Source organism: Camelina sativa, chromosome 14 (assembly GCF_000633955.1).
Source record: "Camelina sativa cultivar DH55 chromosome 14, Cs, whole genome shotgun sequence".
NCBI lineage: Eukaryota > Viridiplantae > Streptophyta > Magnoliopsida > Brassicales > Brassicaceae > Camelina > Camelina sativa.
The window spans coordinates 15,115,096-15,129,213 of record NC_025698.1 but is presented as its reverse complement, the minus strand read 5'-3'; the positions used below and the strand labels follow the sequence as shown (position 1 = coordinate 15,129,213).

Sequence of the window (14,118 nt, the reverse complement as noted above, 5' to 3'; positions counted from 1 at the left end):
TATCCTTTTGTGAAACCGTGTTTTGCAGGGATCTTGCGTCCAATCAATTTACTGGAAGCCTTCCTACCTCTTTCGCTAAACTAGTCAACCTTGAGAAATTGTAAGTTGTTGCTCTATACTTAGCTATGAAAGATTTCAAAAGGCTTGCGTTTTTAACTGGAAATGCTCTTCTTAATTAATTAGACTTGAAGATGATTAACACATGAATACATGTTGATTAGGAATTTTGCTTTGAGAGTGTTCCTCACTTTAGGTATGCATGGTTTGTTTCTTTGTAGTGTGAATTGATTTGACACTTGCGAAAGGCTTACTTAAGGATGTGAAGAGATAGTCCAGAAAACATATTATACAAGTCTAAGAAAATAAGTTTAACAAAGCTCTAAACTAGTTTTGTTTGTTTTCATTATGCAGTAAGATATTTGACAATAACTTTACTGGCACCATCCCAGAATATATCGGCAACTGGTCTCGTCTTCAAAGGCTGTAAGATTTTCCATCATCACTATTTCTAATTAGTTTTTTATTTATATAGTTTGTGCTTCTTTGTCATTCTAACATGTGTCGTCGGTTATGATTTACAGAGATATATACGCAAGTGGACTGAAAGGACCTATTCCTGATACAGTGGCCCGCCTAGAAAATCTTACTGAACTGTAATGAACTATTTTCAATATAGATTTACCAAAACGAAATTTGAAACTATACTGACGTTTCGAGCAATATGCAGGAGCATTAGTGATACGACTGGGATAAACTCGTTTCCAAAACTATCTAACAAACTCAAAAATCTGTATGTATTTACCTATGAAGCTTTATGTGTCTCGTCTTGAGGCTTGATTTCATCTGAGCGAGGATGTTAAACTTAAACTCCTCCGTTACAGGGTTTTGAGGAATGTGAATTTGTCTGGTCCAATTCCTCCTTACATATGGAATTTGAAAACTCTTCGGATTCTGTAAGTTTCTTGATTACATTAATTTGAAACATATCAAAACTAGATTCTTTTTTTTTTGTATTTAAAAAAAAGCTTGTTTAAGTTTACTTGCGGAATAGTTTTGCGTAGGACTAAGTGTGTATAGTGTACATTTTATTTCGGTGAGAAGTGTGCATAGTATACTGTGTAGTGCGTACATTTTTGTATGTGGCATCGATAGAAAAAGATGTTGTTAGAGTGATAGGCAAGTATGAGAAAAATATATTTATGAATGTTTGCAAAATCTATAAATAAGCAAATTCATTTATTATTATTATATACGTGGTTTGCTGCAGTGATTTATCGTTTAACAAATTGACTGGTGAAATTCAACTACAAAACCTTCCAAAAAAGACGTAAGTGTTATAATCTTTGTCTTTGGAGGCCTTTTAATGTGAACACGTACAACAGAACTACTCTGTATAATTTACTTACCGTTTAACATGTTCTTTTAGCTATTTGACTGGCAATTTGCTTTCTGGAAACATTGAATCTGGTGCTTTGAGCAACAGCAAATCTTATATGTACGTTTCAGGCCTTAACTTGTTTTGTATGTATGGCTTGAGAATTTTTCTGCCATATATGTCAACTAATATATCTTCTTGTCGGTTTTTCTATGTTTGGTGAATATTCACAGCGATCTCTCTTATAACAATTTCTCATGGTCGTCTAACTGCCAGGAGAGGTACGTGAATGAAATTATGGTAGAAACTATAGTGTTTTCTATATATTTGTTTATGCTCTCACTTTCTGTTGAATGATCAGTAACATTAACAAATACCGAAGCTCATATTTGAAGAACAATTTGTAAGTACACTCTTCTGCTCTATTTTGCTACAAGAACAAATCAAGCTTAACAACATCTTACTTTCATATATGGCAATAATTAAATAGTATTTTGAGATGCCTAATTATTTTGATCGCCTTGTCATACAGAACTGGGATTCTTCCATGCGCGGCTCCAATCCAATGCAACAAATGTAAGTTTGTACTGAGCCGTTCTGATTTATATCTCTCTAACATGCATTAGTTTTTTACTACTGATGGTGATACTTGTTATCGATTGTAGATCAGCGATCACTACATATAAATTGTGGTGGAGAAAATGTAACTATTACAAACTCCTTTGGTACAACAACTTACCAAACTGATAACAGTCGTCAAACCACCTCTGCATCAAATCAGCACTTCGAAAACTGGGGAGTCAGTAACACAGGTGACTTTACCGATGATGCAAGTGATGATGATGTGTACTCCATTTCAAATACTTCAACACTATATGGAGATTATCCTCATGATCTTTATAAGACTGCACGTCGATCTGCTCTCTCTCTCGTTTATTATGCGTTTTGCTTGGAAAATGGAGCCTACGATGTGAAACTCCATTTTATGGAGCTTCAGTTTTTAAACAAAGAACTATACACTCATGTCGGTAGGCGCATATTTGATGTCTATGTTCAGGTAAAACGCAAACATATACTGAATATATAATTGCACTTTTTGTAATCATATTTGAAAATAATTAAGGTGCATGGAATTGGAAGTCACATTATTTTATATGATCTCACTTGTTAGGATGTATTGGTTTTGAAAGACTTTAACATCAAAGAGGAGGCTAACGACACTCTTAAGCCTGTTGTTAAAAGTATGAATGTCAATGTGACGGATCATATGTTAGAGATTCGGTTTTATTGGGCAGGGAAAGGGACAACCCTTATTCCTGGAAGAGGAAATTATGGTCCCCTTATTTCTGCAATTTCCTTGTGTCATCACAGTAAGTAGCCTTCTCCTCAGCTCGTCAAACTTCAGTTTACTTAACAATCAATTATCTGCTTCAGTGACCTTACTTTAGTATTCATCATTTAAAATTTCAGGTCTGGAGCCACGTTGTGGAGGTCCAAAAACAAAACAAAAAAAATCCTTAAAAAAAAAAATCTTTCTATAATTGATAACAAAAAAAAACATATTTACACTTTTGTTGTGTCTCATTTTGTAGCGGAGAAAATAAAACATCCCATGAATTACCTCCTAATTATGGGGGTTTTGGGTGCCTTCGTAGCAATTCTCTTGGCTTTGGGAATATATGCTAGGAGAAGATGGATTAGACACAATAAAAAGAAAGAAAGAGGTATATACGAAATCATTTCTTGTACAACACCGATTCGTATTAGCATTAGCATTAGTAATGTTTTTCGGTTGTGAACGTGATCACACAGATCTGAGAGCCGAGAGTCTACAAACGGTTTGCTTTACTTGGAGGCAACTACAAGCTGCAACAAACAATTTTGATGAAGCCAACAAACTCGGAGAAGGAGGTTTCGGATCTGTATTCAAAGTATGCTAAATGATCACAGACCAAGTTCTTCTCAAACCGTAGGCACATACGTGAGAGAATATGGCATTAGTAGGTAGGTTACTGATATGAGAAACTTATATATTGCAGGGAGAACTGTCGGATAGAACTATGATAGCAGTCAAGCAACTTTCTTCTAAGTCATGCCAAGGAAACCGCGAATTTGTGAATGAGATAGGAATGATCTCAGGTCTGAATCATCCAAACCTTGTCAAGCTTTATGGTTGCTGTGTCGACAAGGATCAATTGCTGCTCGTGTATGAGTACATGGAAAATAACTCTCTTGCTCTTGCCTTGTTTGGTAATTTAATTTAAATGCATGCATGTTTCTCAATATTACATGTTTAAATCAAGCGTCAATGTTATTATATGTAATGTGGTGTAATATCACTTTGGTTAACATCCATTTCCAGGAAAGGGTTCCCTGAAACTGGACTGGAAAGCAAGACAAAAAATCTGTGTTGGAATCGCAAGAGGTCTTGCATTCCTCCACGAAGGATCGACGATGAGGATGGTTCACCGTGACATAAAAACAACTAATGTGCTTCTAGACGCTGACCTTAATGCAAAGATATCTGATTTTGGGTTGGCTAGGCTCCATGAATCAGAAGACCGTCACATTAGCACCAAAATTGCAGGAACCATGTAAGTACATATAGAAGTAGAACGTAAAACTAAAACCGCATCATGGCTTAAGAAACCTCATTCTTGGTTTCTCTAATGCTGCAGCGGATATATGGCTCCTGAATATGCACTATGGGGTCAACTGACAGATAAAGCAGACGTGTACAGCTTCGGTGTTGTGGCAATAGAAATTGTTAGTGGAAAAAATAATGCAAAACAGAAGGGAAGTGTTGATCACGTCTCGCTTATCAATTGGGTAACAATGGAGCTTTTCTTTCTCTTTAGGCCATTCTGTATATCTGTTTCCATAAGTTAACTTTAACCCCTTTTTGTTATATCAAATCACAGGCACTGACGCTGCAACAGACAGGGGATATAATGGAGATCATAGATTCAAAGCTCGAAGGTGAGTTCAACAGCGATGAAGCCGTAAGAATGATCAAAGTTGCTCTCACTTGCACAAACTCATCTCCTTCCTTGAGGCCAGCAATGTCAGATGCTGTTAAAATGCTCCAGGGAGAGATCGAAATACCAAAGGTTATGTCAGATCCTGGTTTATATGGAGAAAACTGGAGCATGTCAAAGCTGAGTGACTTTGATACACATGGTAGCTCGAGCACGTCTGGTCTGACCGACAATACAACAACAACAACAATAAAATCCTCTGTGTCTGATCTCTACCCATTATACCCGCAATCCGTGATCCAAACTCCAACCGTAGAATAACCATATATCCTCGTCTCTGAAAAATCAAAAGCTGTGCATGTTACCTTTTTCCCTATTACTTTATGAGAGGCTTGTGAGGTTATATTCCTAAAGTTATAGTTATATCACTAAATTTGTCTGGAACTGTACTATAAGCTAACATTAATGTACGTCCAAAAGCACATGTATGTATCTCTTATGAATGTTTGTCAAACTCAAATCAAATATTTTTATGGAAGTCTCTTTGTTCTCACTTTGGTTGAACATTTCTTCCGAACTCATTCCCATTACAAATTGGATTGACTCGGATGACATAAAATGGAACATTGATTGGATTAACTATATGAATATGGTCATTTAACCAAATCTAGAGTTTATGTTTTACATAAGTGACCCTGCAGAAACAAATTTCTTCATTAAATATATCTATCATTTTTTCTAAACATTTTACTATTGAAAAAAATAAAAATTCGAGTAGGGAAACGATCAGTTACAGTTAGAGTGAAGGAGGCAGAGAGAATGATCAAATCCTAGAGTGTACTGGTAATGACTTGCATTTCAAGCCATCGTCTTTGTCTTATGATTATGTTGTTCTGAATAAGATCAAGATCAAAGGGACCGAAACCTCTGATACCACAATGTTAGAAAAAGATAGTAGAACAGAGATCTCTAATACTTCCAAAAAAAAAAAACAGAGGCCTTTGAATAGAGAAGAGGTGTGTAACAGAGAACAATAATACTTTTGTTGAATGCTATTTTATTGTCTGATTTTTCTCAGATGATTAGGAATGAAAGAGACTACATGATTATATGATATAGAAAGTAAAATGTAACTGCACCCATTAATCATTATATCTTACAATTAAAACAAAAATTGAAACTCTCAAATTGATTAGAAATGAATGAGACTACATGATTATATATATAGAAAATAAATGTAACTGCACCCATTAATGCCATAGACTCGTTATGTCTTACAATTAAAACCCCCCAAGTTGATTAGAAATGAATGAGACTATGTGATTATATAGAAAATAAAATGTAACTGCATCCCTATATAAGTAAAACAGAAGTACAAAAATTCTTCTGGGTCGGGTCAATTTCAGAAAATAACCCGAAAGTAAAGCTGTCGGATTCGGGTCAAAATAAACCCGCGACGAATTAAATGGGTCATCGGATTATCAAAAAAAAAAGGAAACTATAATAAATAAAAATCATAAATAGAAAACATCAATAAATCTCTCACCAACGATTCCTACTGATTAATACACTAACTGCCTCTGGTGATGGACGGACGTTAAGTTTATGGACAGATAAATGGTTGACAAATCAATCATTAGCTGATCTGGCACGAGTAGAGCTTCCACACGGTTCAGAGTCTTTATCAGCTTGTAAGCTATGGAGATGGTGTAGGGTGGGATTTTTCCAGAATAGAGCCTTATATATCGGAGAATAAGAGACTGGAGCTGGCTGCAGTGGTCATAGATAGTGTTACTGGAGCGCGAGATAGGTTGGCTTGGAATAATACTAGTGATGGCCGCTTTACTGTTGGATCCGCATATGCCTTACTGACCACGGATCCTGCACCGCGACAGAGGATGGATAAGTTTTTTAACTGTATTTGGAGAGTTGCTGTTCCTGAGCGGGTAAGGGCTTTTCTTTGGTTGGTTGGGAACCAGACGATCATGACAGAATCCGAGAGAAGGAGGCGTCATTTGAGTAATTCTGATGTCTGTCAGGTTTGTAAGGGTGGGGTGGAAACTATCATTCATATCCTCCGTGATTGTCCAGCAATGTCAGGGTTGTGGAGCAGATTGGTACCGTTGCGGTGGAGGCAACGCTTTTTTGACTTGTCACTATTGGAATGGTTGTATGAAAACTTGTGTGGTGCGATCAAGGCGGACAACGGTTCTTGGTCCATTATGTTCTCCATGGCTATTTGGTGGGCTTGGAAATGGAGATGTGGGAACATTTTTGGAGAAAATAAAGTATGGAGAGATAGAGTCAAGTTCATTAAGGATGTTGTGAAGGAAATTTTGGTTGCAGGTGTGAATTGTGTGCCTACTCGCGGAACTCCTATTCGGGTTCAGCGAATGATCAAGTGGTCAACTCCTAGGGTGGACTGGTATAAGCTAAATACTGATGGGGCTTCCCGAGGGGACCCTGGATTAGCCACAGCTGGAGGTGTGTTGCGTAATGAATTTGGTGATTGGTGTGATGGTTTTGTGGTTAACATAGGAAGGTGTTCCGCACTTTTAGCAGAGTTGTGGGGCGTATATTACGGACTCTACATTGCTTGGGAACGGCGGATCACGAGGTTGGAGCTGGAGGTGGACTCGAAGATGGTGGTTGAGTTTTTACAGACAGGGATTGGCGAGTCGCATCATTTGTCCTTCCTGGTACGTTTGTGTCATGGCTATATCTCGAGGGACTAGATAGTCCGGGTGTCTCATGTGTATAGAGAAGCTAACCACTTAGCAAATGGTTTAGCGTCCTATGCGTTTTCAGTACCGTTAGGTTTCCAACGGCTTGGTACTATGTCAGTGGTTGTTGATTCGATTTTTCAGAATGATTTAATGGGGCCTGCGTGTCCTAAGAATGTTCTTGTTTAATTTTATTTTCTTGTCATGAATAAATAGCTGGGAGATTTCTCCTGGTTTCTTACCAAAAAAAAAAATACACTAACTGCCTCCATAAATGTTAACAAAATATTCTACATATGGCATATTGATTTCGAAAATATTATTCAATCCTAAAATTTAGGAAACATATAAAGTTTAGTAATTATTTAGATTTATCGTATAAAATTTAGATTTATTATAAGCTTAACAATAAAATCTAAATCAAATCAACATTATTTGTTATACTAACTTACAAAAATATTCCGTAAATTAAGGATATTGAATTCGCAAAAGATAGAGATCTCAATCTTACTCCATCAGAAAGAAAAAAATATCCCACATCGGTTATCATTTTTTACAAATTATAATTTTTTTACAAATGTTCGAACCAGGCCTCTAAATTTGAAAACTCTATATATAGTGTTTAATAAGATTTTTTTTATTTGAGCATATTTAAATTTTTAAATTTTTCATATTTAAGATTTTTTTAAAGTTTAAATTATTATTAATATTGAAACTTTTAAAAATTCTGAGCTTTTAAAAAGTTTTAAAATATTATAATGTAGGAAAGTAAAAAAAATAATATTATTAGTAAATCAAATGATGCTTCAATTTTGGAAAATTATTGTAGAATAATCTCTGATTACCAAATTGTTCCAAAATTTTAGTCATCTATCAGAAATCTCATTAATTTCTATGCTAAACAAACAAAATCCTAAAATATCAATTAGTTATAAATATATCATATATTTGCCAAATATCCTATCGCAAGTTTTCACCTAACTGTTAGTATTCTAATTGATTTCGAAAACACAAATATCGTTAATCACTAAAAAAATATTTCCTTATATGACTATATTCAATATTAATACAAGATCAGTTACAAATTCAATAACTTAGTTTAAGTAATTACCTTAAAATCCGAAATTACTATTAATATTCTAAATATATTTATATAATTATTAGGAAATCACTTAAAACTCTGTTCAAGCCAAAACAGATCTTTCTAGAAAAAATCAACTTACTAACCCTAAAAATCGACACCCATTCCTCACTATATAAAGCAATACATTTGGAATTCAATTGTTTCATTCCAACTTTTCTATGTTTTTCTGAAGTTTTTATTTATGATTTATTGTTTATATATATTCATGTTCTTTTATCCTATGAAATATTTTTTATTTTATTTTACAGGAACATCAAAAACATTGTGAATCTATCAAAACAAACTCATAGGTTCTTATGTGATACGGGTATGTACAAAATTTTATTCAATATCTTTCTAATTATGATGCAGATTACTACTACAACCCAAATTATGAATTTGATTAATATATTTTTATTTTTTTTTGGATATATGAAGCATTATGAAAATTATCAAATTACTATCTCCTTATGTTCAGGTATATACATAACTTGACTTAGTATATGAACTATTTTACATTTTTGTAAATAATTTGACATAATATAGAAACTATAATGTTTTATTTTCTGCAACTAATATTATTTACATATATTTAAATTTATATTTTAACCAAATCGATGATTTTATATGTGAACACAAAGTTCTATCATTTCCCTTTTAGTTATGTTAATTACAATGCAACAATAATGAAATCATATACATTTTAATATCAAAACTTATTTTCGAATTTATAAGAATTTTTTTTTTATCTTAGAATTTATCAATTACTGTTATTTTGAAACCAGTAATAATAATATGTATCTAAAGATCCTAAATATTTTGAAAATTTCATAATATTAATTAATCAATTTTTCTTATTCGGATGATGAGTACAATAATTATATATATATATATATATATATGTTTTTGTAAACAAGAAATAAAATCGACAATTTAAGCAAAACTCATCAACATAAAAAATAAAATTGAATTATCTATTCATTTGTGTTGTTAGAATTTTCTCTAAACTTTTAATATTTATTTTCAGGTATCAAAACTCATTATTTTGACAAAAAAAACTCATTATATTACCATTTACTAACTTTTTTGTTTTCCCTACTATTTTTTTATCCAATCTCATTACTCAATTACTCCCTCCGTTCCAAAATATAGGATGTTTTAGTGAAAACACGCATATTAAGATACTTTTAAAAAGTTTAACCAATCATAAACAAGTCTGCATAATATAAAATATAAATTTAATCTAAAAGTTGCATAGAAAATTGGAAACATCTTATATTATGAAACAAAAATACTTCTCTAAACATCATATATTATGAAATAGAGGGAGTATATGATTTACTGTAAAAATAAAAATATAGCATATTCCAATCTATTAAAATCGTAATATATCAATAATTATTCCTCCGCGCTGTAGCGCGGATCCGATCCTAGTTAAAAGTTAAAACAGAAATTAAAACTCCCAAATTGATTAGAGATGAATAAGATTACGTGATTATATAGAAAATAAATGTAACTACAATTGAAACAGAAATTGAAACCCCCAAATTGATTAGAAAATAAAAACCAACAAATACTTTAAATTTAGATCACATTTCAATTAGTGCATCATCAAGACATCAACACATCCGTAACCAGAAACATCTCCATTATTACATTGCGCGAGCTAACATCAGAATGAGAAACCAGAGCAAAACCTCTGCTTCTCCCAAAGCTTCTGATTTCACATAGTCTAAAGTTATCGTTGTGGTCTAATTAAAGTTTAGAATCTCATATCGCTGCGAACGTGTGATACTTGGAAAGTTTGTCTTATAACAGATAAATTAAATTGAGATCCAAAAATTCCCTTATAACAAAGTTGACTTTGAATCTTCACCGCGTTTACTTTGAATCTTCGTCCTGGGAACATACTTTAAATGCGTTCTTCTTTTATTTATTTTGGACATCACTTTAATAAATGCTTTATCTTGGTAGTACTGTATAAGATGGGGTGATGTCCTCGACATCACTTTAATATGCTTTATGTGTTTACCATTTGCTTTTCGACATAGATTTAAAATTAATTTGGAAAGTAACACATACAAAAAAAAAGAAACATCAATATCATTTCTCGTTTTCAAAAAAGAAACATCCACTATTTATGAACATCACTATTCACTCCTATCAACTCGACATTAACATTTCTTTTCGACTTTTCGTCAATATACAGGTTCAAATGGTAACAACAGATTTGGTTGTGTGGGACAAACGATTTGATAGTGCGGTACGATTGAACTGCGGTACGTGCGGTACAAATGTATTTGTGGGACAAGTGCGGTTAATGCAACATAAACGGTACATAAGAATGTTTGATTGGTAAAAACTACTTGTGGTGCGGATTTTATATTATTGTATTAATAATTAGTATAATTATATATTATAAATACAAATTCTAAATAAAGATTATAAGCAAACATATTATAAATTAAATTATTTTTTTATTGTTATTATTTATAACCTTTTAAAACCAAAAAAATATTAAATTAATCATGTAATCATGTATATTGTTACTAGTGAAGAAATACATTGTTTTAAACATAAATTTGTTTCTTGAGTAAAATATTATTTCTTTTTCAAAATTTTAAATCTAATTAAAATAAATATTATACTTTTTGAATGATATAATTTAATCATATATTTTGATTAAAACTGACTACAGTTTTTTATTGTCTATAAATCTATTTTATATTAAAATGATTATTTTATAATTTGTGGAGAAATAATGTATTTTTTGACAAAAAAAAGTAATTTATTTATGAGAACTTTTAAAACTTTTAAAATTGAAAAAAAGTTTAACATAGAATTATAATTAAAATAGGAGTATATTAACATTATTCTATTCATTAAATAAATAACCAAAAAAATAAATAAATAATTTGTTTGATCATATGCGTTATTACTTATTAGAAAACCGCTAGGTATCTGGTTGCTAAAGAGAAAAAGTGTGGTCCATTGATTACTACTCCTCCTACAAAAACGCCAACTGTTTTTTTTTTCTTTTTATGAAAAACTCAAATTACTAAGTAAGTGTGTGATTGGTGACTTGATACAGATTTCCTAAAAAATAATTGAAATACGCACTTAAAGGGGTTTCCATTCACAGCCTATATCTCTACTCTCTCTAGTCACCGACAACCCATGAGGACCCTAGCTAATAGATAAATTGATGTTATATAAGTAACTGTTTTTTGGCTTGTTGATGATAGATTTTTCATTAACTAAACAAATACACATACAAAAAAATCAGTACTACATACACAGTTTCTACCGAGATATGTCGATCGCCTTCTCAAGTTTTCTTCTGTTCTTCACCATCATCACAAGTTCCCTCACAAATATAACAGTGGCCTCTTCCCAAGCTCTTCCTCCAGATGAATGTACAAGAAGAATCGCCATTTTGGAAAATTCTTACAAAACATAGTCATCTGTAATCGATCAGTACATATAAATAATTTGTATACACAATCGATTTGTTTGTTGTTATATTGATGTAGTGAATGCTCTAAAGGAGATAGCTATTACACTTGGACTCACGAGACGGTTGAACCTAAGCAACGGATACCCTTGTCCTAAAGGAAAACTGATGACCATACCAGAAATTGAGTTTGTTCCGGAGATGAAAAACACCATTGTTTGTGATTGTAACAACGCCACATGTCATATTACAGAAATGTGAGTGTTATTCTTTAGTCTTTTCTTCGTTTAGTCTTTCTTCTCTTCTATCTTAATATACTTTTTTCTGCATAATAATAAAAAAATTATAAAAACAGAGATCTGAAGACCATGAGTCTTCCTGGCAAACTTCCACCTCAGTTAGTCAAGCTTCGATATCTCCGGAGAATGTAAGTTCACATTTATATGATTAGTTAATTCGATGTTTTTTCAATTTGCAAGACATGGTTACAATACATGTTAAGAAAACAAAGGGCTTCTTTTTCAAAAAGGAAAAAAAAACAAACNTCTTCACCATCATCACAAGTTCCCTCACAAATATAACAGTGGCCTCTTCCCAAGCTCTTCCTCCAGATGAATGTACAAGAAGAATCGCCATTTTGGAAAATTCTTACAAAACATAGTCATCTGTAATCGATCAGTACATATAAATAATTTGTATACACAATCGATTTGTTTGTTGTTATATTGATGTAGTGAATGCTCTAAAGGAGATAGCTATTACACTTGGACTCACGAGACGGTTGAACCTAAGCAACGGATACCCTTGTCCTAAAGGAAAACTGATGACCATACCAGAAATTGAGTTTGTTCCGGAGATGAAAAACACCATTGTTTGTGATTGTAACAACGCCACATGTCATATTACAGAAATGTGAGTGTTATTCTTTAGTCTTTTCTTCGTTTAGTCTTTCTTCTCTTCTATCTTAATATACTTTTTTCTGCATAATAATAAAAAAATTATAAAAACAGAGATCTGAAGACCATGAGTCTTCCTGGCAAACTTCCACCTCAGTTAGTCAAGCTTCGATATCTCCGGAGAATGTAAGTTCACATTTATATGATTAGTTAATTCGATGTTTTTTCAATTTGCAAGACATGGTTACAATACATGTTAAGAAAACAAAGGGCTTCTTTTTCAAAAAGGAAAAAAAAACAAACAAAGGGCTATATAAATTGCAGAAATTATAAACAGCAAACGCAAAAACGAAATGGAAGTGGAATGGAAAAAGTAACAAACAAAATCTGAAATAATTGAATGGAAACGTATGTTTGATTTTAGAGAATAGAAATTATCTGAACTTTTCTTTTTTTGTTATTTAAATTGTGACAGTAATAACGTGTAAATGCAAACCCAAACGTACACTTTTGATCGTAGAATACTAGAATCTATATATATATATATATATATATATATAAAAAAAAAAAAAAATCGGAGGTACCTTTCGGGCTACATTAATATTTGTCTCTTCACTGCAAACTGAGATATCATGTTGTGCTATTGGTTGGGCTTTATCATTTTTCAACGGTAAAACAATTTTAAAAATTGCAGTTTCAATATTACACCAATCCAGCTTTAGCTATTTTTAAGAGCTGTAGAAAATAGAATTTCTATCTTCTTAATTATATTTATCCAATAATTTTAATAAAGCATTTAGTTATTGTATCATATCATTACGTTGTACTTTAAACATAAAGACATATATATATATATATATATATATATATTTACATACTTTCACTAATATAAATAAAATATATTTTTCACGTGGATTGACTAAGGTACACTATACTTTTTGTGATATTATGTTAGTTTATGACTTGGTATTGAGTAAAATAGTATGTTACCAGTTACTAACCCACGATAGACCTGTAGACAGACGCGTGGACTGAACATTTTATTTGAAGTAAATTTGAAATAATTTTGTTTGTTATTTGGTTATTCATAATTTTTTTAAACATCAATTTTTTTTTTATTCTTTGCTTTACTTTTTGTTGTCACCCAAAAAACTGTATAATCAGATTATATTTATGATACTACTGGACTGGTGTAAAAAAAATTAGAAATATCCATTTGGTTAACAAGTAAGATTTGGTTAAACAAGTATATCAGAAAAAATTCTTACTTGTTTAACCAAATGGATATTTCTAAGTTTTGTTTTTTTGCAAGAAATTTAATAAACTAATATATTGTCTACTCTAATAAAATTATCTAAATTAGCCTTAATTATATCTTTTCTTTTGTAGTATTTCTAATGGCATTTGCTCTTGTTTGCACTTTGCAGAGACTTGTGTCGAAACTACCTTTCGGGAACAATCCCAATGGAGTGGGCTTCAATGCAATACCTCACTTATATGTTAGCTAGCTCTCTCTATTCTCTCTCTCCGCTGCTTCATTCTCATGATCTGCGAGTAACATTGATTTTT

General features: G+C 32.1%; 1 protein-coding gene and 1 pseudogene across 2 annotated transcripts in view; both read left to right on the top strand.

Annotated features, from left to right (window-relative positions):
* The window catches only part of LOC104741558 (probable LRR receptor-like serine/threonine-protein kinase At1g29720), an 11,584-nt gene extending 6,678 nt beyond the window's left edge, over positions 1-4,906 (top strand). For both annotated transcript variants that reach the window (XM_010462440.2, XM_010462441.1), the window contains 19 exons: positions 29-100; positions 412-483; positions 582-653; positions 728-790; positions 882-953; positions 1,268-1,327; positions 1,427-1,495; positions 1,609-1,656; positions 1,737-1,778; positions 1,908-1,951; positions 2,041-2,432; positions 2,547-2,745; positions 2,846-2,866; positions 2,968-3,099; positions 3,188-3,306; positions 3,415-3,625; positions 3,738-3,969; positions 4,054-4,204; positions 4,297-4,906. In XM_010462440.2, the coding sequence (XP_010460742.1) occupies positions 29-100; positions 412-483; positions 582-653; positions 728-790; positions 882-953; positions 1,268-1,327; positions 1,427-1,495; positions 1,609-1,656; positions 1,737-1,778; positions 1,908-1,951; positions 2,041-2,432; positions 2,547-2,745; positions 2,846-2,866; positions 2,968-3,099; positions 3,188-3,306; positions 3,415-3,625; positions 3,738-3,969; positions 4,054-4,204; positions 4,297-4,674 (2,449 nt within the window). In that variant the 3' untranslated portion in view covers positions 4,675-4,906. The remainder of the gene's footprint in view (positions 1-28; positions 101-411; positions 484-581; positions 654-727; positions 791-881; positions 954-1,267; positions 1,328-1,426; positions 1,496-1,608; positions 1,657-1,736; positions 1,779-1,907; positions 1,952-2,040; positions 2,433-2,546; positions 2,746-2,845; positions 2,867-2,967; positions 3,100-3,187; positions 3,307-3,414; positions 3,626-3,737; positions 3,970-4,053; positions 4,205-4,296) is intronic.
* Positions 11,372-14,118, top strand: part of LOC104741559 — a 10,182-nt pseudogene continuing 7,435 nt past the window's right edge.